The 26,875-nt window shown below is 42.8% G+C and overlaps 1 protein-coding gene across 2 annotated transcripts; it reads right to left on the bottom strand.

Moving 5' to 3' along the window:
- Positions 1-121: 121 nt before the first annotated feature.
- RAP2C (RAP2C, member of RAS oncogene family) lies at positions 122-26,558 on the bottom strand. 2 transcript variants are annotated; one of them, XM_083159549.1, is made up of 4 exons: positions 26,330-26,558; positions 19,678-20,173; positions 13,078-13,395; positions 122-5,487 (listed from the first exon to the last, which is right to left on the bottom strand). In XM_083159549.1, the coding sequence occupies exons 2-3, from the start codon at positions 19,948-19,950 to the stop codon at positions 13,117-13,119; spliced, it is 552 nt and encodes a 183-aa protein (XP_083015675.1). In that variant the 5' UTR covers positions 19,951-20,173; positions 26,330-26,558; the 3' UTR covers positions 122-5,487; positions 13,078-13,116. The 2 variants fall into 2 exon arrangements, with proteins under 2 accessions (XP_083015675.1, XP_083015674.1); XM_083159548.1 differs by having other exon boundaries at positions 26,402-26,558.
- Between the last annotated feature and the right edge of the window lie 317 nt (positions 26,559-26,875).

The raw sequence follows: 26,875 nt of genomic DNA, 5'->3' as shown, positions 1-26,875 counted from the left end.
TGTTAAAAGGGACAAACTAGATGGGCCAAATGGTTCTGATCTGCCATCAAATTCTATGGTCTGTAACAGGTATAATACACAAACACAATAAAAAAAATAAAAACACACACCAATCAGGATCTCAAGGTCATTAATACATATTTATTTTATATATATATATATTTATAAAAAAAAAAATAATGTACAAAAAACAGGTGAATTTTTTTTTGGATTGCTTTACAAAATGCCAAAACTGCAGAAGTCTTAGAATCGGCAAAGCTTTCTAGATGTTCCGGATAACTTTATTTAGATTGCTCCAGGCTACCTGAATAATGAGATACAATACAATGTCCAAGCCTTAGGCAAGTGGTTTAAGCTCACGAAATGATGTCATAGTTTAGAACAGAGTTGTTGCCGAAAAATCTCAACATGAAAATGCAAATTCATCTGGAAGCCTGAAGGTTTGGTCCTAATCTCTCATAAATGTGCTGAAGAAACCATTTATTGTCCTGAACATGATCCAAACAAATACTTGAATTTGGCCATGAATGTACAAACACTCATAAAACAAGAAGAAGGGTTTCTTTATTCCAATTTCCATTTGATTTCTTTTCGGGGTTTTAAATATTGTCAAATATGTAAACAGAAATGTAAAAGTTGGTGTTCATTCCCACACCGCGTGCAATCATAGGGTGTATTCCTACTGACCAGGCACCTTGCTTATAAATATTTTCCCCAAGTCTAATATTGATGTCCAGAGATATAAATGGCCAAAAGGCGTAAGGAAGAGCATGAATTAAATCGTAAACATAAAATGAGCAAGCACCTTCTCTGTTCTGTCAGATGCACAACTTAACCCTTCCTTGCATACTGTTGTGGGTTTTTTTTTTTTTTTTAAATAAATCTTATTTTTTTGCCTGAATTTTATTTTTCCTTGTCAGTACAATATACAAGAAGCATGACAATAAAATATATATATATATATATATATATATATATATATATATATATATAAATAATTTTAAATCATGCAATGAAGGGTTAATCAGACATCTAAAATGATGGACCAATTACTGCTATATATATATCCATACTTGCCTACCTGACCCTCTTCACGAGGGAGAAAATGCTCTGTTCCTGGACTTCCCTGGTAATTTATGATTGCAGTCACCTGTGTTGAACATGTTAGTTGAAAAGAAAGGTGCTTCACCACAGGTGATGGCAATCATACATTTCCAGGGGATGCAGTCGAAATCCTGACACCGGAATTCCGACTGTCGAAATCCCGGCACTTTGTCCCTCTGCGGGTGTCCACGACAATCATACAGGGAGAATAAATTAGTGTGCCGAGCGCAGCGAGCCCGCAAGGGGGCGTTCCACGCCCTCCCCCCCCCTTGTCGGAATTTCAGCAGTGGGGATTTTGACCGCCAGGATTTCAAACCAATCCCATTACCAGGGTATGTCCAGGAACAGAGTATTTTCTCCCTCATAGGCCCGTATTCAACGCGGCCGGCAAGGGGTTTAAACGGTGGGGGATTGCATAAAACCAGCGTTCCTTGCTGTTTAACCCCCTCGCCGGCCACTGACCCTATTCTATGTTCCAGGGAAATCCTCGCTGTCACAGGACAGCGAGGATTATCCCAAACAGTGAGGTTCGCGGATAATGCAGGGAACCGGCTGCATTTAGCCAGGAGTCTCACTGCTTCTGCGGCCGCACACGCCGATTCCCCCTCGCTCCAAAAACGGAGCAAAGGGGGAATCAGCGTATGCAGGGGGTAAGTTGGATACTGACAGGGCGAGCTGTGACAGCGAGTATGCAGCACTGCTCTGTCACAGCTCGCCCCCGGCATTGAATATACCCCATGGAGAGGATCAGATAGGCATGTATGTATAAAACTAAAAATGTTCAATTGTGGCTATTCCTTTCAGAATAGAAAAACATTTTGAATAGTACATTAATGCAATACACAAAACAGAAACCTGTCGATCAACTTCATACAGTTGTAAAGTGTGCTCTAGCCAATACAACATGATGTAGACAAATGTGATTGGACAACCCGCACAATCGAAATGTGCTCTTACAACAGACATGTGTTCATGACTTATAATATGTCCCATATCAGATGGATGTGTTTGGCTATTGCCAGGAGAATGTCCGATGCCAGAGTGTACAGTACCTACAGTAAAGCATGAGGGTGTTGGCATTACGCAGTGGTACTGTTTCAGCTGGTTTTTCCAGATAATTCAGTAACCCAGATGGATCGGCCAGCTCAGAATCCAGAGCATAACCCCATTGAGAATATCTGGGAGGAATTTGAGTGATGGGTGTATTCTAGGCAGACTACCTTCTTCAGAGTCACAGTTGGTCACTGTATTTAAGGTGGAATGACAAAACATACCGCCTGCTGTTGGCCAGGGACTATTGGACAGTTTGGCAAGTAGTGTGTCTGCAGTACTTACTGCATGTGGTGGACCTACAAAGTACAGACTTCAATAATTGGGAGGCTATATCTAATCTCACTGAGCCCCATTAACAAGTATTACAGTATGTAACGTTTTCCTTCAATAGAGGAATTCACCACTGCTATACTGAAAGTTATGGATGTTTCAGTAATAGGTCATTTCTATGAACCTTTGAAATACCAACTTTTATAAACAGAACTTTGGGAGCACAGAATTTGTACACAGCGGATTCAGCGTAAAAAGCAATGTAAAAAAATACACCACTCCGGGGGGCAAGAGAGAAAGGAAACAGCAGGTGAATACTATAGGGCAGGAGTGGCCAAACCAGTCCTCGAGATCTACCAATGGTCCATGTTTTTCAGATCACCTAGCTGGTGCACTGCTGTAGTCAATACTAACGGTCACATTTTCAAACCTGCTGCATTCATTTCTAATATAGATCCACAGGTTGCCTGGAAAACATGCACCGTTGGTAGATCTTGAGGACAGGTTTGGCCACCCCTGCTATAGGGTATATTTCCTAAACGTTGACTCGTACCCACGGCTGTGTTGGTTGTATTAAAATCAGCAATAATAATAATAAAAAATGCTAAAAACAGGCTTGTTTTGAATTTATTGCTATTGCAGCTTTAAATCCAGTTGTCAAAGCAGCCAAAACCAGCTTTTTGGAAAATATACCCCTACGAGTAGTAAAAAAAAAAAAAAAAAAAAAAAGGCTTCCATAAAATAAAGCCATTCTTTGTAAATGAATGTTACATACAGTACTTATGATTTATTCCAGATTAAATTGGTGATGGTAAAGTCAAGACAATCAAATAAAAATAAATAAAAAGGGAGGGGGGCTTTACGCAAATAAAACAAGGTTTCTCCCCAGTACAGAAAGATTATAAAAAGCTAAATAGAATGCATTCACAGACCGCACACCCCACAGAAGAGCTATATCCACAGCAATTCTATCATTGGACAAGGTCAACCCTCCTTCAACTTCAGACCTTTATCTATACTTCTGCAAGTAACAACAAGTCCAGACTCTTTCTGTGTATGGTCTAGAATCAGACTTCCAGACAGGACAGCCTTGTGTAATAAGTGATAACACCTCTACATACAGAGGTGCAACAGAAAGATGCATTAGAAAAGTATGCATTCAGTCTAGCATAGCTAATGCCAACCTCAGACTACAGAGGGGATAGGCTACACTCGCAATTTTCACGCACAACGCAACGGAATAAAACTGTAGTACCGCTGCATTATTTACCAGATAATGCCATCAGCAATAGCATTTCGTCCATAATAAAGGACAATTCACATTTACAAGACATTGAGATGGCCTCTCTTTGGTTACAAGTCATTTGTTTTGTGTCAGAGGAGAACAAACAAAAATAAAAAAAAGCTTTTGCAGGTCTTATGAACTGAATTAGTTCTAAAACCACCATAGAAACATAAAGGAAAGAGGCAATTGTTATTGGTGGCAACTCCAAGACATAGCTCAGTGTATTATCAGTGGAACCCTGCGCTTGTCAAAACCCATGCAGAACCCTTTAATGCTTGGGGGCCGCTCGGCTAACTAGCAAACATAGGTCATTGGTCTGAGTGTTCTAGAAGCACCAGAGCAAAGATTGGTCTGTATCTCAGTGCTGAGTGTTCTAGAAGCACCAGAGCAAAGAGCGACAACCCAAGCAGGAAAGAGAAACTGCATGGGATTTGACATGAGCAGGGTTTCCAAGACTACAAACGGCTTTGGCTGTGTAAAGCAGGTTTGTGGATAACGGCAATAGTAAAGCCTGGTCAAATCATGGCTCAGGGACTGTAACCAAGGTCAGGAGTGTGTGGGTGACAGAAACCGATCATGTGGTAGAAACAGATGGTTTCAATAAGTATTTAAAAATACAACTATTATAAACTAGAAAACATAAAATCATTTTATTTGCATTAGACTTATGTGCACAGGTGAGCAGAGGGGGAAATGGTTTGAAGTCTTATTAGAGACACACATCCCTTACTAAGTAAATTGTATAAGCGGGTGGTCAACAGATTTTTTTCTTAAAATGAAGCATTAAAAATAAAAAATAAATTGAGACAAGAGCGAAACAAACATAATATACATTTGTGTTTTAACCGTTGGGTGCCCGCATACGCCTGTCCAGTACGCAGACGGCTAACAGGTGCAATTATAAGCTTAAGGATTTTCATATGTTCAAACCACACACAGGGTGCCGGCGTTGCCACATAATTCTCCAGGAGGATGTCAACATTTTTTTTTTTTCCTTCAGAAGTTCTATTCTGATCAGGAGGGTACAGCAGGCACCTGTGCGCCACTTGCTTGCTTGGCCACAGGCAAAGTTTGGACCCGGAAGGCATCTTCCACAGCATGTGCTACAGTGCTAAGAAAGGAACCCCAATGGGTAGATCTGATTTAAAGCAGCTTTACGTAATCACTGTAGAAACGTAAACATAATCTCAAAGCAAACACCAACCACTTTCAGAAGGAAAAACAAAAATGAGTAAGAATAACAATTAAAAAATCTAGTGTAAGAACGCCTACGATGCAAGAGGGGTTAGTCAGAGTTTTGCTGGCCCACTGGCACTGAAGGGGTCAAGAGCAGACTCGAGGTAATAGACATAAACCAATCTATTAAGGCTCCAATTAACCGCTGTTAACTTTTTTGTCTAAAAAAGGCATTAAGTAGGTAATACTGAGTTTAAGTATTTAATAAATATAAGTTTCAGAAAAGGCTTAACTATATCAATTTAAAAAACAAAACCAAACCAAGAACATTACTGAACTGTTGCATATTAGCTGTTAATATGAACTCAGGAGACTAAGGATTAAAAAAAAAAAGAAAAATTATTTTTCTTCTGGTAAACGTGCTAAGCACAGCTGCTGCTGATGGCGGGTGAGCGCGAGAGCCACACACCCTCTCTGAGCATTAGATGACCGCTATGGCAAGTGTGCTGTTGTGCAGACAGGTTTATCAAGGCTCAGATCTGCAACCTGGGCTGTAAAGTCCTCAAAAGCCAGAGCTGTGCAAATTTCCTCTGAGTTATCTGCAGAGAGAGAGAAAAAAAAAAGTGTAACAGATGAAATGGTCATTTAATGCCAGAACATACACTTTACATTTGCAAATACAAAAGCAGCAAAGCGAGTTGTCTACTATATAGTTTATTCTGTATTTATCTTGGCAAATTCCTAAGGGCTTTATGACATGGGCCAATTCATGTAATTGAACAGGACATTTGGGTATATTTTTTAATAAGTCCCATTTTACAAATAAAGGCTGAATAATGAATGGAGAACTCTTATCATATAGAAGTTAAAGTTGATTATAGTAAAATAAAAAATAAATGTAGTTGTGACTGGGAGACAGAAGGATTTCAACCAAGCTTAAATCCACATAAGATACATCCGCCTCACTGACTGACTCATTTCACCCCCCCCCCAACCCCACCCCACCCCACCCCCCATCACCATGCTGGCTCTCCCTCCATCCCTGGCCCCACAGCAGACCAGCCTCTGGATCCATCCATGCTGGCCGTGGTATGCTGAAGGGGAAATGGCCTGTTTAGCCCTTACACTGCTGCCCTAGCTAGCAAAGTCAAGATGGCGCTACTGATGGCTGACTAGGATCTGTGCCACCCAGCCAAAAATATGTACCCCGTTCCATATCTGTACTGTTTTTTTTTATACTTGTTACCTATCTAGCTGTTGCAATCACCTAGTGTCTGTTACACAGCAATCCAAATCAAATTCCTAGTATACTCAAGTATACCTGGCCAATCAAACAGTTTCTGAAATCTGTAATTAGTTCTCCAGGATGTTAAGGAACAACCTCCCTGCAGACTTCCAAATATTGTGAGCATGAAGTATGGATGTGGTTTTGAAGGCAACGGGTGGTCACACCAAATAATGATATTTGTTTTCTCTTCTGTGCCTTCATTTTGCATTTTTTTTAATTCATAATAAACTATGAAACACTTATTTTGAAAGCATTTTGCAGCATTTTTTTCTACACCTGCCTAAAACCTTTTTTGCAGTACAGTATATAGTATATGCAGTCAATGCCCTAAAGTATGTAGATTATTGATTAACAAACCCTTTTAAGACTTTCTCTTGGAATACTGCTATTCATGTGCCTAGGTTTCCAAAAGTTGTTAGCTTCATCAAGATTAGCATTTACGGAAATACTAGTGTTGCTGTATGTATCTTCAGATGACTACAGAATGCACTGTAACCAACCCGTCTTACCCCACTCAAGCCAATCCATGGTTTGAAAAGAAGGAAGACCAAATATAAAATTTCTTAAGAAAACCACATTAATCTCAAATTTCAAATGTGGTTTCTTAAGAAAAATTGTCAGAGGTATTGGACCCTTCAAAAAAAGAAGGGGTCATCAAATTGAAGAGACATGAGAGTCGCCTGGTTAGCAATGTGCCATTTCCAGGAGTACAGTGTAGGAAATCATCTAAAGGTCTTCTGAGACAATATGACCGTACTAGCCTATATCAACAGGCAAGGTGGCCGCAATAGTTTGGTCATTATGTGGGTAGTAAAAAATATTATGGATTGGGCAGAAAACCATCTAAGTTCGTTAACAGCATTACAAGCAAGAAAGAAAGTATCATCTGTTATATATTACAGGATATGGAAAGTGTTTATTGACTGGTCGAAAGGAAAATGTGACATCTTTGAGGCAGACATACCACCACAGGTATTGCAGTTTTTGGCAGAAGGTTTCAACAAAGGCCTAGCAGTTTCTACCCTGGAGGTGCATATAGCCGCATTAAGTGTCCCGTTAGATAAGAAATTGGCTGATAAATTGATCTCGAGATTCTGTCAGGAGACTCCGGCCTTGAATTAGATCTATTACGCCTCAATGGGATTTGGACCTGGTACTTGATTCACTTATGCTTGCACCATTTGAACTACTGGATAGGATACAATTAAAATATCTTACTTGGAAGTGGTCTTCATTACTGCAATAACTTCAGCCAGATCTATTGAATAATTACAGGCCTAATGGGCTCAGGAGCTATACTCAAAACTTTTTCCAGATAAAGTTGTTCTACGGACACATCTGTAATATCTTCCCAAAGTGGGGTCATGTTTTCATATCAACCAGGAGATTATCTCCTGGCTATCTATATGTATTTAGATAGGGTTGGTAATTTTAGGAAAGCAAAGAATGTATTTGTTATTCCAGTTGGTGCGAGGAGCTCCAACCAAGCAAACCCTTTCCAGATGGGTAAAAGAAACTATTAATTTTGTATATAAAAAAAGTTGGACGTGAGATTACTAAAGTGATTAAGACACACTCGACCAGAGCAATGTCGGCTTCATGAGCTAAAGAGGCTCAGGTGTTCTCTGAAGGAGATATGTGCGGCAGCTGCCTGGTCATCAGTGCACACTTTACCCAAACATTATGCGCTGGAGGTGTCTTAAGGAATCATTTGGTGGCCATGTTCTAAATCAGGCCATGGCTTAAGTTATTGTATTGCCCTCCCCTTTGTCAAAGGGGCTGCCATGAAGCAGGAAGAAGAAAACAGCAGATTATGCTTACGATAATTCCATTTCTTTGGAATACTTTATGGCAGCCCATAATTTCCCTCCGTTTGTTTTTTTTTCTTAGTTCAAGGGAGGAGACATTCAAAAGACTGGGAGGAGAGGGGAGGAAATGCCTATACACTACAGGGGGGTGGATCCAAAGAGAAATTGCCTGTCTATTTAAGGAGAAAGGGCCTTAATCAATTGTGAAAGGAGCTGCCAGAACCCTTTACTGTAGCAGCTATTGGTTCTCATCTGGTGTCAAAATGCCCCCGCCCTTCCTTAGGATTATAAAATCAAAATCCCTCAAACCTATGTCGACATAATGTCAACATATACCACACCTGAACAGTTCTAGTCCAGTAACAAAGGAGCAGAATCTAATCCAGATTTAGCAATGAAGCTGGCTGGTCCCCAACACTGCAAATATTACTACCACACCTTTCTTCATGTGCAACACACACATGAAGACGAGGAGTTTTCGGTATGAAGTACAATAAAGAACCTAAGAAAGGGGCCCTTAAGAACATCAAGAGCAACATCTAATCCAGAGGGGAACAAGAGGCAAGTTTGGAAACTGGCATGCCCATTTGCTCCGACAGGAAGCTCCAATATGTAAATTGGCAGTTAGGGGCCGATTCGCTGGGGATTCTTTACGGGGATAGACAACATTTACCCCTAGATAAAAAGGTAAAGAAATGAAACACTATATTTACAGACAGAATTTCACATTGCTCACGGAGCTCCATCCTCTTGTTTCTATACACAATCCCCAGAAATAGGACCTGGAATGCCAGCTGCCAGCATATAGTGCCTTTTCCTGGGAGTGCACATTTACCAGATTTGGAGGGGTAACACTTGAGTTTGTAATCATCTGATTTGCAACAATCTAATGTTGCTGGACTAGACCACGTGCAGCCAATAACTAGTGCCATCCTGAACAAGAAACCAAACATGACCCAGGCTCATCTCAGTCTCATTGGGCATATGTAACTGCATCCAAGTTAGACGACCAAACTCTTTTTAAAGTGGCATATACAAAGCATAACCATTCCTCGTGAATGCTTGTTTTTTAAGCCGCAACCTATCTCCACACATCTGAGTTTGGCCTTCATCTTACACCTCAGGTGAATTCTGACCCTAGTATCTGTGCCCCTATGAGTTACAGTTAAAGAATCAACGGTCTGTATGTTAAAGAGCATTAATGCATTTGCATTGAGAAGTTATAGCCCAGCTGTTCTTCTCCCCCCCCCCCCCTCCCAATTTTACATTTTACAATTCTCCTACATTAGTGACACTAGGTTATCCCTGGCTATTGTTGTAGAAAAAAAAACAAAAAAAAACTGCTAGAGAAAATAGAATGGTTACGTGGGTGTGGTATAGGGGTCCGACAGTCATTATCCCGACTGGCCAGACCCAGACAGCATGGCGAGCACAATAAAGCCCCTTGCGGGCTTGCTGCGCTCACCACACTGCGGGCACGGTGGCTCGCTACCTATTCTATTCTCCCTCTTTGGGGGTCGTGGACCACCACGAGGGAAAATAGCGGGTGGCTGTCGAGAACCCGGCTGTTGGTGTTTTGACAGTCGGGATCCCGACGTCGGGTGAATGCCTGTCGGGATCCCGACTGTCGGGAACCTGTCCGGCACCTGGTTACGTTGAGAAGGTTTCAATCAAATGTATTGCATGATCAAATATCTTTATCCTTCTTCTCTTTATATCATAACCCTCACATTTCCATACACAACATGTATATCACCGACCATCCACAGATAGCAATCACGTGGCTGCCATAGTCCATACTGGAGAGACTCCGATCCAGCAAGGTAAAATGTTAACATAAAAATGAAACAAAGGAATTCCATGCTCTCATTAGTGAGATAACAGGAGCAGTGGTCTGACTGTTACTTTGCTGATCAAAGTCTATTTCTGCTTTCGATTCAGATGCATTGGGATCGAATCTGCATTGAATGCGGCTAAAACTGGGGGAACCAGGTCACTCTGGATTCGATATGGACTATACAGCGACACAATAGCATAACTGTCACATTTTCAATCATGCTGTATCATTTCCTACTATAGATCCACAGGTTGCCTGAAAAACATGAACTGTTAAGGCTCATACACACTAGAAGTTTTTCATTTCAAAAGATAAATCTATCACCAAAGTAGTGCGTACACACTGAGCTATTTTCCCCAAAGAGCAAGAGATTTCCAGGAGTCGAAACACTTTGCTGAAAATCTTTCATTATAAGGCTATTTACAAAATGGGCAGGGTTTGAATTCCAAGGGTGGGAGCAGGGGCCATTTTATTCCTCTTCTTGGTGCCCGATTCAGAACTAATTGCTGGGCTGCATATATTCGGAGCCCAGCATAAGTAAACTCCACCCCGCGCTGCCCTGACCGGGCAAAATCCCACCCATGTGCACGGCAAACATTTCATTGATGCGCCAGCTCACAACTCTTTAGTCAATCGGAACTCGCGGGCCGGAAGCCAATCAGGCATCAGTGGATCTTCATTGGCTGCTGGGCCCTAAGCTCCGATTGGCTCATGAGTCGCGAGCCGGCGCATCATTTGAAATAGCCACGCCACAGACGGATGGACCTGCTCTGAGATAGCCGGTTTTCCCACCGTTCTGCCCGGCTGTTTCCTTTAGCGATGTAGGCAGGGCCAGACAACGGGGCAAAGTGAGTTGACGGAACACAGTTCCACCCCATTCTGGCTCACTTTAACCCCTGGTGGCAGTGGTGTAACTAGGGCTCAGCAGCCCTAGCAATGGCGGGGGGGAGCAAGTGCCACAGGGGCGCAGGGTCACGGCGCTCACAGAGGCTGTCAGGAGCCCTGTGTGAGGAAAGCTCTGCATCTGCAGCATCCAGTAAGGATTATTACTTCTATCTCCCGATCCCCCTTCCACCCTGCCCACCGCTCGCCCTTACACACTGGCCGCCGCTTTCCTGTCCTCACGCCCTGATGGATCAAAGCAGCGCAGGTACTGTTCTCTGTACCTGCGCTGTCAGTGCATTTTTTTTTTGGGGGGGGGGGGGGCTGTTTGGTGGTGACAGCTAGGGGGGGGGGGGGATGGGGAGCTGTTTGGCGGCACTGGCGAGAATCAAATTCCTGCACATGACCTGGTGGGGTTCTTGAGAACAGCTGCTACACACAATGCAAAAGAAAATGACTAGCTGCAAAATTGAAGGACAACTAAAGCTAACTTTAGAATTCATTATTGTTCCCAGTTCAGACAGCGGATATATCCCAGAGCCATGAATCATAGCATGTCAGTTATGCTTACATCTAGAACAGGCATTTTCAAACTGTGGACCTCCAGCTGTAGTGAAACTACACACCCCAGCATGCCTTGCAATAGTTTTAGCATTCCCAAAAAGCAAAATTGTGGCAAGGCATGATGGGACTTGTAGTTTCACAACAGCTGGAGGGCCATAGTTTTGACATGCCTGATCTAGAAGTACTCATGTGTATAAATCTTCCATTCTATACAATGCCTCTGTTGCCTAGTAGTCTTCATAATTGTTTTTTTCTTTGGTTGTATCAATATGTATATTGTATTCAGAGTAGTGATGTAAAACAGAAAATATCCATCCTTTTTAGCAGATGATCTGTGTGTACTGTGTAGGTCTGGTTCAATAACATAACATTTGATAGTGTTTACTTCCTAGGATCATTAATATGAACATATTTACACACTAAGGAGTACTGTATATTCAATTAGAGTCTGAACTGCTGTTTGTCGAAAAACTTCAGTTTACAACTTATTTTAGTCGAATCCTTGATTCGACCTATTCATTTTTTCTTTTCCCCGACAGGTCGGAAACCACATGGATTCGCGGAAAAGCCACCAATCCGGGTGCTTTAGTTGTGAAAAACGCCAAATTCGACAGGTTTTGGCCCATCTCAGACAAGACTTTAAAAAACATTGGATTGAGGAGATGAGGCAGGGAGGAAGGGCCAGGCGAGCAGCAGCAGCTCACCCGTCACCGTCCTCCCTTCTCCCACCGTCACTCACCCGGTCCTGGGTGAGCAGACAGTCTGATTTGGCCACAATGAAGAGGTAGTGTCAAATTCATTCTGATACTAATTGAATATACCACTAAATACAAAATAAAAAATAACTGCCTAAATTATTCAGCTGTTCAGTCAACATGCAACCTTGATTGGCCAGGACTGAGAAATCTACCCAAAACAATTAACAGAGTAATATTGTTAAGTGCAATGGAATATGCTGCGCTATCTAAGAAACTGAATAAATAAATATGCAGATGGATATCAGTTTTGAAGCCCAATATTGCGATGTTATATTAGTATATAGAGATCCAAATCCCCCCTTATATCGAGATATATAGATAAGAAAAAAAAAAAAACAACCAGGAACAGATTTCCATAGAGATAGAGAGATCTATGTACTAAGCCTTAAGCTCCACACACACTGGGCGATTTTGCATGTATGGACAGCGAGGATCGCTGAAATCACTGGGCTGAAAAATCGCTCAGTGCATACACATTGAGCGATTTTCCCCCTGCCCAGCGAAACAAAACTGATCTGCTTTCAGCTCAAAGTTGCTTTTTTTAGAGAAAGTGGACAGAGATAAGGTAACAATCAACCAGCTCCCAACTGCCATGTTACAGACTCTTTTAAACATGGATTAGAGTCACAACAAACATGCATGTAAATCAGAACTCCAACCACAGCAATGCAAGTCACCCCAGATAAGATTTGCAGAGGAACAGCTGATGGATGGGATTTAGCAGTATGAAACAAAGAGGTTTTCATTAAAGGATATTGGGGCAGATGTATTAAGCCTGGTGAAGAGATAAACTGGAAGGAGCTGATTGGCTGGTGTGTGATCTCCCTCCACTTTATCCCCATGTGATACCATGAACACCAGACACCAATGGTAATGTATTCCTGAACACCAGTATCCAACAGATACCACCAACTACTGAATCGCACATCAATCTGGTTTATCGTTGCAGCAGACGCGAGTGCCTACCATAATGGTCAGCTGATAAAAATAACACACACACCGATCTGGTGTTATACCAGACATCCACTGAATGAAAGGTTTGCCAAACCGACCTGCTTGTTATGGCCATGTTTGAGGTCCCTCTGAGTGTCTCATTGGACAGTGCAAGTTGTACAACACTGATCCTGCTTCTCAGGCAGAGACGCATAGTTCATTTGCCTGACGATTTCTGCAAACAGTTCGTCCACCATTGTCTTGCTCTTGGCAGATGTCTCCATAAAAGGACAACCCCACTCTTGGGCTAGAGACCGGCCCTCTGTAGACATGACTTCTCGCTCAGACTCCAGGTCAACTTTATTTCCGACCAAAATAAGTGGGACTTTTTCATATCGCTTCACTCTGACTATTTGGTCCCGCATAGGCTTTATGTCCTGGTTAAAAACAAGAGCAATTAAAAGAGTTAAACTATATACACACAAACACGTTATTTGGATTATCAAGGCCTTATCTATCTATATATTATATATTTTATAAGCTTAGACTGAAACCAGATATTGCTTTTAGAACGCTAAATGGCACTACACTAACACAAAATAGTCACTATAAGGGTTCTTATTGTTGTCAAAGCAACCTATATACACATAGAATTAATTTATGTTCACAGCATAAGCAGCATTAAATGTCACGGAGGCGATTAAATTCTAACATGGGACTTTATTTCCTCTGCTAAGTGCTAGGGTGCTATTCAATTACTTCCAGCAACTGGCACCAAGGCTTTAATCATGGACTTCTGCTAGCACCCTAGGAGGGTGCAAGCAGAAGTGTGTGAAGTATGGCTACGGGTCCAACACATACCCCGGGAACTGCAGATAAACATGGCTAATCTCATTTAGCATCACAGCGGGCATTGTCGGAAGTAATTATATAGCTCCCAGGCTCTTAACTTGGGATCTAGATTCCAGTGTAGGAATTGAATCGCCCCCATTGTGTACAAAATATTCCATGGAACAGATATAATGCAATTCCCCAGAGGTTAGCATCAGAATGTAAATAGAACCTATAACGAACTATAATCAACTCTCACCCTCATCCTGTAACCTGGGTTGAGCAACCCATAAATTCGACACGGGTTATAAGAAGGGTTAATCCCAGGTCACCCCCTGTAAAATGGGTGACCGGTGTTTAATGTGAATGTGCTAGACCCAGAAGAGTTCGACCCATGATTGCGGAGTCAAAGCGGTATAACTAAGATCAGTTAACTAAAAAATAAATAAAAAAAAAAGCAAAGCATACATGCATATATTTACGAAGCAAGAGATAGTGGGTACCTGCGCTAAAATTAGTTTAAGGAGTAAAACTGTGTATATGAATGTGATTATACTGACAGAAATAAGACAGTTGTATGTGCTTCAAATCTGATGTATTTTTATTATGCACAAGTACACAATGGTCACAGTTATACTTGTGTATAATCACATTCATATACACAGTATTACTCCTTAGACTACTTTTAGCGCAGGTCCCCACCATCTCTTGCTTCACAAATTTACTGGAGGGTGGCCCCCCTCTTTCAATCCAATTAGGTGTGAGCCCGTGAATGCTTCATGAAGTAAATAAAAATATATTAAGCAAACAAATGATTTAATTACAAATGAAACAAAACCATATCTGGTCAACAATCGATGATGTCTAGATCAACAATGACTTGGTTGACCACTTATATACATCCGCTACTAGTTGGACTCCTAGAAATGATCGGCAGACCCTAGATCGTCATTGACAAGATCAACACAAGTATTCCTATTTTTTTTTTTTTCTTAAACCCAACTTACAAGGCACCATGCTTGAAGCATGGCGAGCACAGTCATGGGGGCATATTAGAGGGTGCAAAATTATATTATTTAAATAGATATATTTTGGCAGCATAAAAAGTCGATTTAGGGTTATGTGAGGCCATTCTTTTAACCCCAAAAATGACATGTAATGATTCGCCCTATTATGTTGAAATCTTCCAAATGCCTAAATAGTTATTAGAGGGTGTCCAAGGGGTTTTGGAGAAAATCCCAACATTTATATATTCCTTCATACCCACATGCAGAGGCATGAAAAAGCAGTGTGCGTTTGAAATTTGATAGCAAAAGCAATTTGCAGTGCAAACAGTTCGGGGGGGGGGGGGGGGGGGGGGCAAAAACTGGAACCTACTGTAATTGGGCTGAAAACTTTATTTGTTCAAACAAAAAGGCTAAAGTGTTTAATACATGTTTACCCTTACTGGCTTGAGTTCTGGAATAGGTTTATTTGTGCTTAAAAAAAAAAAAAAAGTTGAATACTTTTTTCTTATACAAAATGCATACTGTACATAGCACAGATAAAGGTTTTCCGTTAATCATATCTAGTACAAAGGAATGTATATAAAGAGAAAAAAAGAAGGGAATTCAATTATTTTGGGTGTGAAAACAGTGGGAACCAGTTAATTATTGCACTTGACGTGCCCAAATAAGGCACGTAAAAAAATGGCTAAACCCATGCCGAATACTAATCCAGATATATTTTCTGATGGGATTAAAATGTGTATTTATTGTAAGATTATAGTGTTTTGTTTGCTGCAATGAGGTTGTTCTGTAGGAGCCGCTTGTAATTGATCTTTTACTTCGAATTGAAGGAGGTACAAGAGCTTCAAAGACGTTACAGCCAAACCCTGGATATTAAGGGAATGAGACGTTAACGACATCACAATTTGAAGTACATGGCTCCTGAGCAGATAAGCATCATTGAAAGGATTCTCTCTAGCACCTTACTAGGAATAGTTACCGTTGTAATTAGTGAAGCCTTGATTTAAACAGAGTACAGTGGTAGGTCTGTTTCTTGTACTGCCTAATTTCCCATTGTGAGCAATCAGTCATGAATTTGAGAACTGCCGCTTGAAAGGACTAAGGGGATATTCAATGTTATGCAGCAAAATAGCGGCCTTTTTTCAAAGTATAGTTTTACTTCGCATTCCAGCTATTTAATGTTCCCGATTTCCGTAAACATTGAAAAAAAAAATAATAATAAAAAAAAAAAAAAATTGCATAACCCCCCTAAGGCAGGCACTCCCAACCACGGTCCTCAAAGCACACCAACAGTGCAGGTGATATCCAGGCTTCAGCACAGGTGGTTTAATCAGAATCACACAGGTACTTATTAAATCACCTGTGCTGAAGCCTGGATATTACTAAAACCTGCACTGTTAGTGTGCCTTGAGGACCGTGGTTTGGAATGCCTGCCCTAAGGGGTACATTTTTAAGACTGGAGTTCTAGTGAAAATGAATGGTTCCCCATAGCAACCAAATTCTACTTATTTAGCACCTTCTAGTAGGTTGCTATTGGGCAATGTCTCATCTTCACTAGAACTCCCATCTTAATATATGTACCCCTACATGTGATTTATATCAGAAAACTACTTCTATTCATTGTGCTTTGGAGGAATAATAGGAGGACATTAATACAAAAAAAAAAAAAGGGGAGGAGGAATTCATTTGGTTTTCACCCCAGCTGCCACTAGATGGTGTCAGGAATAATTAATTTGCTGCTTTCAGCTTTGCAGGCTCCTGAGGTTGTGAACAGAAGTGTGAGGAGTTTGAGTGCCCGTACCAAGACGTGAAATCAAAAGTGGTGTCCTAGTCCAGGTTGGTCCATTTCCCAGCATAAATTAGAGGTTAGCTAGAATTCAATTGGTTGCTATGGGCAACAGCAACGCTTCATTATGAAAGCATTTGTAAATCATTTTGCTTGTGGCCTGAGCTCCGAGCCCCCTTTAACATATGCTGCGCTTTCTCATAAAGCAGAAAATACTGGGTACAGGGGGTGAGGGATGCTGCAGCCAGCAGGAAGGCATCGCTATTGCCATCCCCAGATTGCGCTGCAAGTACTGATGATGGGGGATGTGGCGTGTCATGGGAGCATACACCACTATCTATGTATAGTGTTCATTCTAACACCTTGCAAAACCTGTGCAGTTCATCCTTCCTGCCTGGGGTGTCGCCATCTGCTGTGGAGACTTGATCACATTGTGGCTGTAGCTCAATACAGACCAGACTGCAGTAGAAGCACCAAAGCAGACAGCGACACCCCAGACAAAGAACTGCACGGATTCTGAAAGGTGCAGGGTGCTAGAATGAACACTCTGGGCCTTATTCTGGTTCACTCCTTCTGACAAATTCCTTCTTAGATGGACAAAACCATGTGCACTGCAGGGGGCAGATGTAAAATGTGCAGAGAGCGTTAGATGTGGGTGGGGTTTTACTTCAAAGGGAGATCTATATTGCAGTGTAAAAATAAAGCATGTCTGTATTTTCCCTGCACAGAAACAAAATAACTCACCCAAATCTAATTATCTCTGCCCCCCCTGCCGTGCACATGGTTTTGTCCATCTAAGAAGGAATTTGCCAGAAGGAGTGAACCAGAACAAGGCCCCCTGTGTAGTGGGTACACATTATGACAATTTGAACAGACTCTTTCGTTATCGGGCAAATCCCACCAATTGTCATGTACTATGTACAAGGCTTTAGACTGAACTATAGCGGCTACCTTCTGCGTCAAGAGATGTCTCTCTTCACACTGTATAGAGGTCCTGCAACACGACCAAACAATGATGGAGGAAGTGCACTGCTTTCTCTCATGTGGCTCCAGCCTTTAAGTTTAATATTGCTTTTATTTGAACATAGATTCAACATAACTCATGATAGGAAAAGGGGACATGTGGGGAGATCTGTGCTGTAGACGGTACAGTTGGGCTGCCCTGTTCTTGTGACTCATTTTTTTGGCATGTCTGAGTGACATGGTGGAATTTTAGAATAAGCTAGGGGTATGTTAGGTCATTTTGGAAACAATTATTTGGGCGTGGCAGAGGAGTTTTTTTTTATTACTAAAATAAAGGGTAATGTGAGCCCTCGAAGTTTGAATGCCGCATATGCGGTCCTTTGGTGTAAGCCAGTCTGCCTATCACTGCCGTAAGTAGACAGAACTGACAGATCAGCATGGCTGCTGCAAAACAGCAAATCTGTTCTCAAAAATAGGCAAATCCATGTTGCACGGTTACAACAATAACATATTTAATATTTAAAAATAAAGCAGCCAGTATTTACCCTGCACAGAAACAAATAACTCTCCCAAACCTAACTCTCGCTGCTCGTTACATTTCCCAACGTGTAGTGCAAAGGGTTTTGCCTATTTTAAAAATAAAGTGGACTGGAGTTGGCTACCCCTTGCCTAGACTAACTCAGAGGTTAGATGGTTTCCCAATGGCCGTGCCAGTTTGCGGTAACAGGCACCTCGATGAACAAAATGGTGTCAGTCATATTTTCACAATTGCAGTGAGAGAAATCACTTCTGAGACCCTTTGTTCCACTTATGAAGAGCAGCAGAACGCACTTTGCTCTGAATCACGAGGCGCCAACAGTTACCATGTGACTGCAGCTTTGCCATGTAAGGCCGTTGCACAACACTGCTATTAGTAGCGTTAAGTGATTCATATGAAACCACAAGGAGTCTAGTGTCAAAGAAGCCCATTTCCTTCATGGTTTTATTGCATGCATGAAAAGGTTAGTTTTTAAAAAATATATATACATACGATTAGAAAGGGTTATATAACCACTTTAACCCTTTGAGTGCCAACTTCTATTTTTACACTAAATAGCTGTTTATGGGATTGCAGTTCAAATACATTAGAAAACAACCCGGAATCAAACATGGGAATCGCTATTCACAGCTGTGCCTCAGAGTTGAGTCATCTCTTATCGTGTGAAGCAAAAGATAGGTGTAGGAGAATGAATTTGTAATAGCTTGAACTAAACGTTGCATCAAGCATGTAGGCAAGAAGAAGTTCTGTGGCATAATATGCAATAGGCTATACGGCGTGTGGTATTATATGTAAACTGTATTACAGTGTGTGGCATAATGTATAACGGCCTTTATGGTGTGTGGTATAATATGTAATGGGTGTGTGACATCATAGGAATTACGGTGTCAATTTTTGGCGAACACTTTCGGTACGCACTGTCCCTATTTTTAGTTTGTCCGACTCTTACAATTTCATCTTGGCTCCTAGATTTTAATTAAATTTATCAAGCACCGATCTACCCTCATACCGTCCCTACCCCCAGCACTGCATGCCCCTAACCCCCTCCTTGCCCCCCTTCCCAGCACTGACCCAGCTACTATCTAACCTCATCCCTTCCCCCCTCATTGCCCCCTGCACTGATCCAACTGCTATTTACACATATCTCCCCTTTCCATCCCATCTATGGCGAGCTCAAAAAACATAAGATGCGATGGGCCCCAGAAAGAGTTGTGTGGGACCCCAACTTTTGAAAGTGAGGGGTCTCTGGAACCCACAATTTTTTTTCACTAACGGGGATCACTGTTGAGTAATATATTTTATTGTAGTTTACAGCCATTAATTATTTAAAACGAAAAAAAATGAGACCTTGAAAATGCATTGCTAATCTGGCCAGGGCAAGCTCTCAGCTAGTATGTAATAGAACAGTATATAAAAGAAAAACAAAATGATTGATTCTACCCCAAAATCACTTTAAAAACCAATGCCCTGAGAACATATAAACCCTTAAACTTAAAGCAATAGAGACATATTCTAAAGGACAATCTAAACATTGCCTCCATCGCTATTGCTGGCTTCTGGTAGCACAAAGGATTTTGCTGGGAAGCACACTCACCTGGAATGACTGCTGATTCACCAAGCTATACACCAAGATGAAGCCCTGCCCATTCTTTATGTACAAATCCCTCATGGAGGCAAACTGCTCAGTCCCTGCTGTGTCCAGGATCTCCAGCACAGATGGCGAAGAGTCCACCTCAATCTCCTTGCGATAGAAATCCTCAATGGTGGGGTCATACTTCTCAATAAAGGTGCCCGTAACAAACTGTACAGTCAGGGCTGATTTCCCAACCCCTCCGCTGCCCAACACCACCACTTTGTATTCCCTCATGGACCCAGAGAGTCAAGCTACACATGCACTGCGACACAACAGGGTTAGGAGAGTGTTAGTGTGCTGGATGGAGAGTCAACGTGGTCATATCCTCCTTCAAATTGCAAATATTCCTAGGGAGGTAGATTTGGAAGCCAGATGTGCTTGCCCAGCCTTTCTGTGTCCAGTCACAGTCGCACAAGGACACCGACACCTTCAGGGTCTCTCCAGATCCCTATTGTCCCTTAAAATAAACAAAACCAGAAAAACATAAATTTACCAAATCACATGTAGTTACATGTTACACATAGGGCTGAGGACCAACTCGTGGAAATCAAAAATGTATACCAGCCAATATAACAGTTGCTATAACATGGGTAATGTGTTCTATTAAATACCACCACAATCTTAACGAGCACATACAGTACACCTATCCAATGTTTCCCCCAAAAGTGTTTGCCTACTAACACGGTAATCTTTATTATTGTGGTGATTTTTAGACCAGAAAGTGAGGACTTGTAAAATTGTGACTTTCTGATGAAACACAAAGGGGGAGAATTCAGTTGTTTTTGTGCAGGAGCGTCTCAGCTTTGCGGATGGGCGCAAATACCACTATTTTCTGCTTGCACCCTTCTGAAGGGGCAAACAGAAATCTGTCAAAACTACCGTTACAAGCCCAAAAAAACATTGCGCATGTTTAGTGAGAATATATCTAAACCTGGAGCCAAATGTAATAGGTTGTGAGAATCAGTAGGTGAGAGATTTTAGGGAGTTTTCCCCCCTCTTTTTAAAGTGGCAATCAATTACATGGCAAAAATCAACCTGGTCTTTTAGTGTTAATGATTACCACTGTAGAAAAAAAAAAAATCTCCCACTTTGATTCTCACACCCAATTACATTTGGCCCCTGGTGTACTGTGCAAAGCACAAAAAGTATGTTCTGCACGTACTTTTTGAACTAGATCGCATTGCATCTAGTTCAAAACGCACACTGCTTTAGAACATCTATTGCAAAAAAATTTCAAACAGAAGGTCCCACTCCTGTTCATAGAAGTATACTGGTGGACAGGCTGCGAATGGCATATAAAACAGTCATTTCATCTTCCCATGAGTGCAAACCAAAACACATCATCATTCCTTCTGTGTACTTAATCTTATTATTACTCTATTTAGCAAACACCACTGTCTGTGACTTACCACACCCTATGAGCAGGCCTCCATTAACATTCATGTCTATACTTACAATGCTACTTCAGTACTGTACTGATTGATGCAATTTCTCCAAGTTACATCAAACAGTACAAACTGGTTTCTGCCTTATATCCCCCTCCATGCCATAATGTGCCCAAAGACGACTAGTTTTTATTATTCATTTTGTAGTTCTGAGAGCAGACATGATACCCTGCTCATTAATATTCTCTTCAACAGGCATGTCCAAACTAAGGCCCTCCAGCTGTTGTGAAACTACACATAACAGCATGCCTGGTCATAGTTTTAGCATTCCCTACTAGCAAAACTGTGGCAAGGTATGATGGGACTTGTAGTTTCACAACCGCTGGAGGGCCTCAGTTTGGACATGCCCGTTCTACAACATATCAAGCTATATGTCTGAGCTTTACCATGGCAAGTGTGTGGTGCATTCTGCTATAGTTATACACGAACCGCAAAAAAAAAAAAAAAAAATACCTGCAATACACTGAACACACAGTTTGAGTGGAGAATGTTTCATTAAGGCCCTACAAAAGGAAATAGTGTATACAGAAATTCTAAGTAAGACATGGAAGGGCCCTGGACTAGGCACAGGAGGGCGGCACAGTCCCGAAAAAGGGTCCTGGACTGGGGATAGGAGGGCGGCACAGTCCCGAAAAAGGGTCCTGGACTGGGCATAGGAGGGCGGCACAGTCCCGAAAAAGGATGGCACAGGCAGGGTTGCCGACTTTGGGAATCTCCACCCCGGGAGAAGCCCTGAGAAGAGACTTTCAGCAAGAGTTCGGGGTGGTGGTGCTTGAACGTGACATCATCAAGCTGGAAAATGACCCGGTTTGCCTATCTCCACAGAGGGGGCGGGGCTAAATTGATGAGATTCTGATACTTTAGCCCCTCCTGGAGATTGGCAAATCAGGTTAGTTAAACACCGCGATCAGGGGGGGGGGGGGGGAGCCACAAACGGAACGGGGGGGGGGGGTTTACATTTGCCACACCTGCAGTGCACATGGTTTTGCCCATTATAAGAACAAATCTGTCTGGTCTGAATTAGGCTCCCAGTCTTGGAAAGGGCCATGGACAGGAGGGTGGCACAGTCTCAGAAAGGCAATAGATGTGGGAAAATCTACAAGTCACATGAAGCAGTATTGATGTCCTGGCAATGCACCACACACTGTCAAATGGCTCCTCTTAACCCTTTGAGTGCCAAGTGAATATCCAAATTGGTGTGAGAAGTGCCAAGCAAATGTTTTTATTCATCATAATGAACTGTAATATTTACCTTATATAGCAGATATACATTTTTGTACACAACTTTTTTTTTTATGTGAATTGATATAACAAATGTGAGCGACGCTGGCATTTTCAGCCGATATTTTGCACATCTCTCACAGATGTTGGCACTTAAAGGGTTAATGAACTGCCAATATTACTACTGCAGTTATTACACAAGCAATAACGTAGAGTCGAGAAGGTTATGTGTTATGCACTGTATAAAATGGGCAGAGTTGGGGAGGGTCCACATGAGGGGTGTGGTATAACACACCATTAGCCCGATGTCGGAATCCCGACTGCCACGACTCACAGTGGGGCGAGGGCAACAAAGCCCTTTGTGGGCACAGTGGCTCGCCACCTATTCTATCTCTATGGGGGTCGTGGACCCCCACCAGGGAGAATAGCCGCTGCCTGTCTGTCGGGGTTTTAACAGTCGGAATCCCGACTGCCAGTCAGTCATCCGGCACCCTTATATGATTATTTAAAGATAGACAGGTGTATGTGTAAGGCAGTAGTACCCAAGCTGGGTGACATGGTACACAGAGGTGCCTTGCGTTGGCGGTCCATGCCCAATTCAAATTGTCTGTGGTGAGTGTAATAGATTAAACCGGTGTTGGCAGCTGGCAATCTTAAAATAAGTAAACAAACAGCAATTAATCTTGCCCCTCCTCATATAATTCAAGGTAAGGATGACACAGTTTACTTTAATATTTTGTTCTAATTTTCTTAATAATAAACTGACTGTTGTGCAAAGGGTGCCATGGAAATAATTCTGATACTCTAGGGAAGCGGTTCTCAAACAGTGGGTCCTGACCATAAAGTGGTTCCCGACCTTCACGCTGACCATCAGGCTGATAACTTTTCTAATGTCAGTCAATAATTCAAGGAGTCTGAAAAATCAGTTGAAATGTCTGTTATAATAGACTCCTCCCATCACTCTGTGCCTCCACAATGCTGCCATGTATGTGCTGTCTGCTGATTACACATATGATGTGAGGGCCTTCTGTAGTAACTTGCTGGGGTCCTGTCATTTTTATTGTCTGATGGGGTCCCAGAGCAAAATAGTTTATGGATCCCTGCTCTAGGGAAAGGAAGTGTTTGTATAATACACTGTAATGGGGAGGAGCAGTGTTATACAGGTTAGCATACAGTTGAGTGTTTGTGTGAATAACTGTATAGGGGGGGGGGGGGGGATATTGATATCACTGCAGTGTGTTATTCACAGGTGTGCAGTATAATATATGGAAACATACAGGAGAGGAACTGTGTGGTGGGGGATAAATATAACTGCAGTGTTATATATACACACACAGTGTGCTACAGTATATGGGGTTTATGGTAACACAGGGCACATTGCGTGTGAGGTACAGTATATGGGGAGTGTATGAGATACAGTATATATGGGGTGTTTGGTGACACAGGGGAGGGTGTGTGTGAGGCAGTGTATCGGGGAGTGGTGGGAGGGACAGTATAATGGGGTGTGTTAGCAAGTGTAGATGGGGGGGGGAGCGTATGGATACAGTATGAGCTTATAAGATACATTATATGGAGGTTATGGTAACACAACAGAGCAGGGAGTGTAAGGTAAAGTATATGGGGTGAGATACATTGGATACGGTTCGTTTTATCGAATGACATTAGGTCGAATGTTATTTGGTCGACCGTGTAAAAAGGTCGACATGGGTTTATGTCGAACTTCCGACTATGTCGACTGCCATTAGGTCGACAGGGGTTAGGTCGAATTGCTCTTTTTGGTGTTTTTTTTGGCCGAAATGTCAACAGTGTCGACATGGACACTGTTGACATAGTGAATCGGACCCTCGCATCGCTCGCTTCGCTCGCAATGCTTCGGGCACGGTGGCTCGCTTCGCTCGCCACAGCTTTAATAACCTCCTCCACGCCCTAGTGGATGGTAGGGCATGAACCACCGCCTGTCGGCACATGTCGGCACCAAAAAAACCCCAAAAAGAGCAATTCGACCTAACCCCAGTCGACCTAATGGCAGTCGACATAGTCGGACGTTCGACATAAACCCATGTCGACCTTTTTACACATTCGACCTAGTGGGGTCGACCAAATGACATTCGACCTAATGTCATTCGATAAAACGACCGTATCCCGATACATTGTATGGGAGTGAGGTACAGTATATAGAGCATATGGTAATAAACAGGGCAGGGTGTGTGAGGTACAGTATATATAGTGTGAGATACAGTATATGGCGTGCAAGGTACAGTATATGTGGAGTGGTACAGTATATGGGGTGCATTTTAACACACAGGGGCAGGGTGTGTGTGAGATACAGTATATGGGTTCTATGGTAGCACACGGCAGGGTTTGGGAGATACAGTATATAGAATCAACTTTATTGGCCATGTATGCTTGCGCACACTAGGATTTTTTTGTGGATTACAGTGCAGCATCAAGCAAGGATTAAGGGGGGGGGGGGGAGACATTGCATATATTACATAGATATAGATATCACTGCAGAGTGTTATATATACACAGGTGTGTGTGTGGTACAGTATATGGGGTTTATGGTAACACACTGGGCACATTGCATGTGAGGTACAGTACATGCATATCATTTCTCGCTACGACTTTGGTGGTCAGGTCACCAAGTAGGGACACGTTGTTTGGCTGTTGATATTGGGATTGCATTCGCTTTGATTGGATTGTTCAGGAGATGTACGGCTAACGGAAAGAAGCTTCTTGCGGATCTGGACGTTTTGACGGGGATGAACCTGAACCGTCTTCCGGATGATAGGATGTTGAACAGGTTGTAACCGGGATGCAGGGTGTGGAAGATACACAAGGCAGGGTGTGGGAGAGACACAGTATATGGGGTGCAAGGTACAGTATATGTGGGGTGGTACAGTATATGGGGTGCATGGTAATACACAGGGCAGGGTGTGTGAGAGATACAGTATATGGGGTGCATGGTAACACACAGGGCAGGGTGTGTGAGATACAGGGTGCCGGATGGGGGATTCCGTCGGCCGGTGACCGACAGGGAAGATCCCAACTGACAAGGGGTACTCTCCCTTTTGGGGGTCCACGACCCACATAGAGGGAGAATAGAGCCTGTGGCGAGCAAAGCGATCTACCAAGCCCACAAGAGGCTTCTTTTGCACTCACCCCCCTGTCAGAGCACCAGCAGTCGGGATTCTGACTTCAGGATACTGACCATCAGGATCCCCCTTATTGGGCAGTCATACCACACCCGTTTAAACACAGGCAGGGTGTGTGTGAGATACAGTATATAGGGGTGAGGTACAGTATATGGTGTGTATGATAACACACAGGGCAGTGTGTTGGGTGTGTGATACAGTATAGGCAGGTAAGATACAGTATATGGGGTGTATGGTAACACACAGGACAGGACTAGTAAAAAATACAGTATATAGGGGTGAGGTACAGTATATGGGGTGTATGATAACACACAGTGAAGGGTGTGTGTTAGATACAGTATATAAGGGTGAGGTACAGTATATGGTGTGTATGGTAACACACAGGGAAGGGTGTGTGAGATACAGTATATGTGGGATGGTCCAGTATATGGAGGGTATAGTAACACACAGGGCAGTGTGTGTGTGTGTGTGTGTGTGTGTGTGTGTGTGTGTGTGTGTGATACAGTATATGTGGGATGGTCCAGTATATGGAGGGTATAGTAACACACAGGGCAGTGTGTGGGTGTGTGATACAGTATATGCAGGTAAGATACAGTATATGGGGTGTATGGTAACACACAGGACAGGATTTGTAAGAGATACAGTGTATAGGGGTGAGGTACAGTATATGGGTTATATGGTAACACACAAGGCAGGATTTGCATGTGAGAAACTGTATATAGGGGTGAGGTTCAGTATATGGGGTGTATGGTAGCACACAGGACAGGGTGTGTGGGTGGCGCATCCCTATACCTGGATCCCGGGCGGGGGCTCATGCACACAGGGCCGGGTGTACTAGCACGGTGCTACCGGTCATCATCTCACCTCTCTCCGCTCAGGGTGGGTCCCGGATCCTCCGCCGACTCCGGAGTCCCGGAAGGAAGTAGAAGAGGCTGCTGAAGCGGATGTGGACAGGCAGCAGCGGCGGAAGTGAGAAACACACCCGGGTCAGGGCGGCGGGCGTGAGAGGGTGGTGTCTGCTCCGGGTCCCCGCAATTCCGCCCAGCCTGCCCCGTGCCTCGCGTGTGCGCAGCTGAGATGTGACAACTGTGACAGAGGCGCTGTACTGTATATCTCCCCATACTGTGACAGAGGCGCCGTACTGTATAGCTCCCCGTACTACTCAGTATGGGGCGCTATACAGTACGGCGCCTCTGTCACAGTATGAGATATACAGCACCACTGTCACAGTATGGGGAGATATACAGTACGGGGAGATATACAGCACCATTGTCACAGTATAGGGAGATATACAGTACAGCGCCTCTGTCACAGTATGGGGAGATATACAGTACGGGG

Source organism: Crinia signifera, chromosome 9 (assembly GCF_055691185.1).
Source record: "Crinia signifera chromosome 9, ASM5569118v1, whole genome shotgun sequence".
Classification (NCBI taxonomy): domain Eukaryota; kingdom Metazoa; phylum Chordata; class Amphibia; order Anura; family Myobatrachidae; genus Crinia; species Crinia signifera.
The sequence above is the reverse complement of the archived record's forward strand: the minus strand, read 5'-3'. Positions and strand labels throughout refer to the sequence as shown.

Bases quoted from the DNA above. Each gene is read 5' to 3' on its own strand.
- RAP2C (XM_083159549.1), bottom strand. From the start codon at position 19,950: ATGAGGGAATACAAAGTGGTGGTGTTGGGCAGCGGAGGGGTTGGGAAA. The intron at 13,396-19,677 runs GTGAGTGTGCTT...GTTTTTAACCAG, and splicing joins TGAATCAGCAGTCATTCCAG to GACATAAAGCCTATGCGGGA.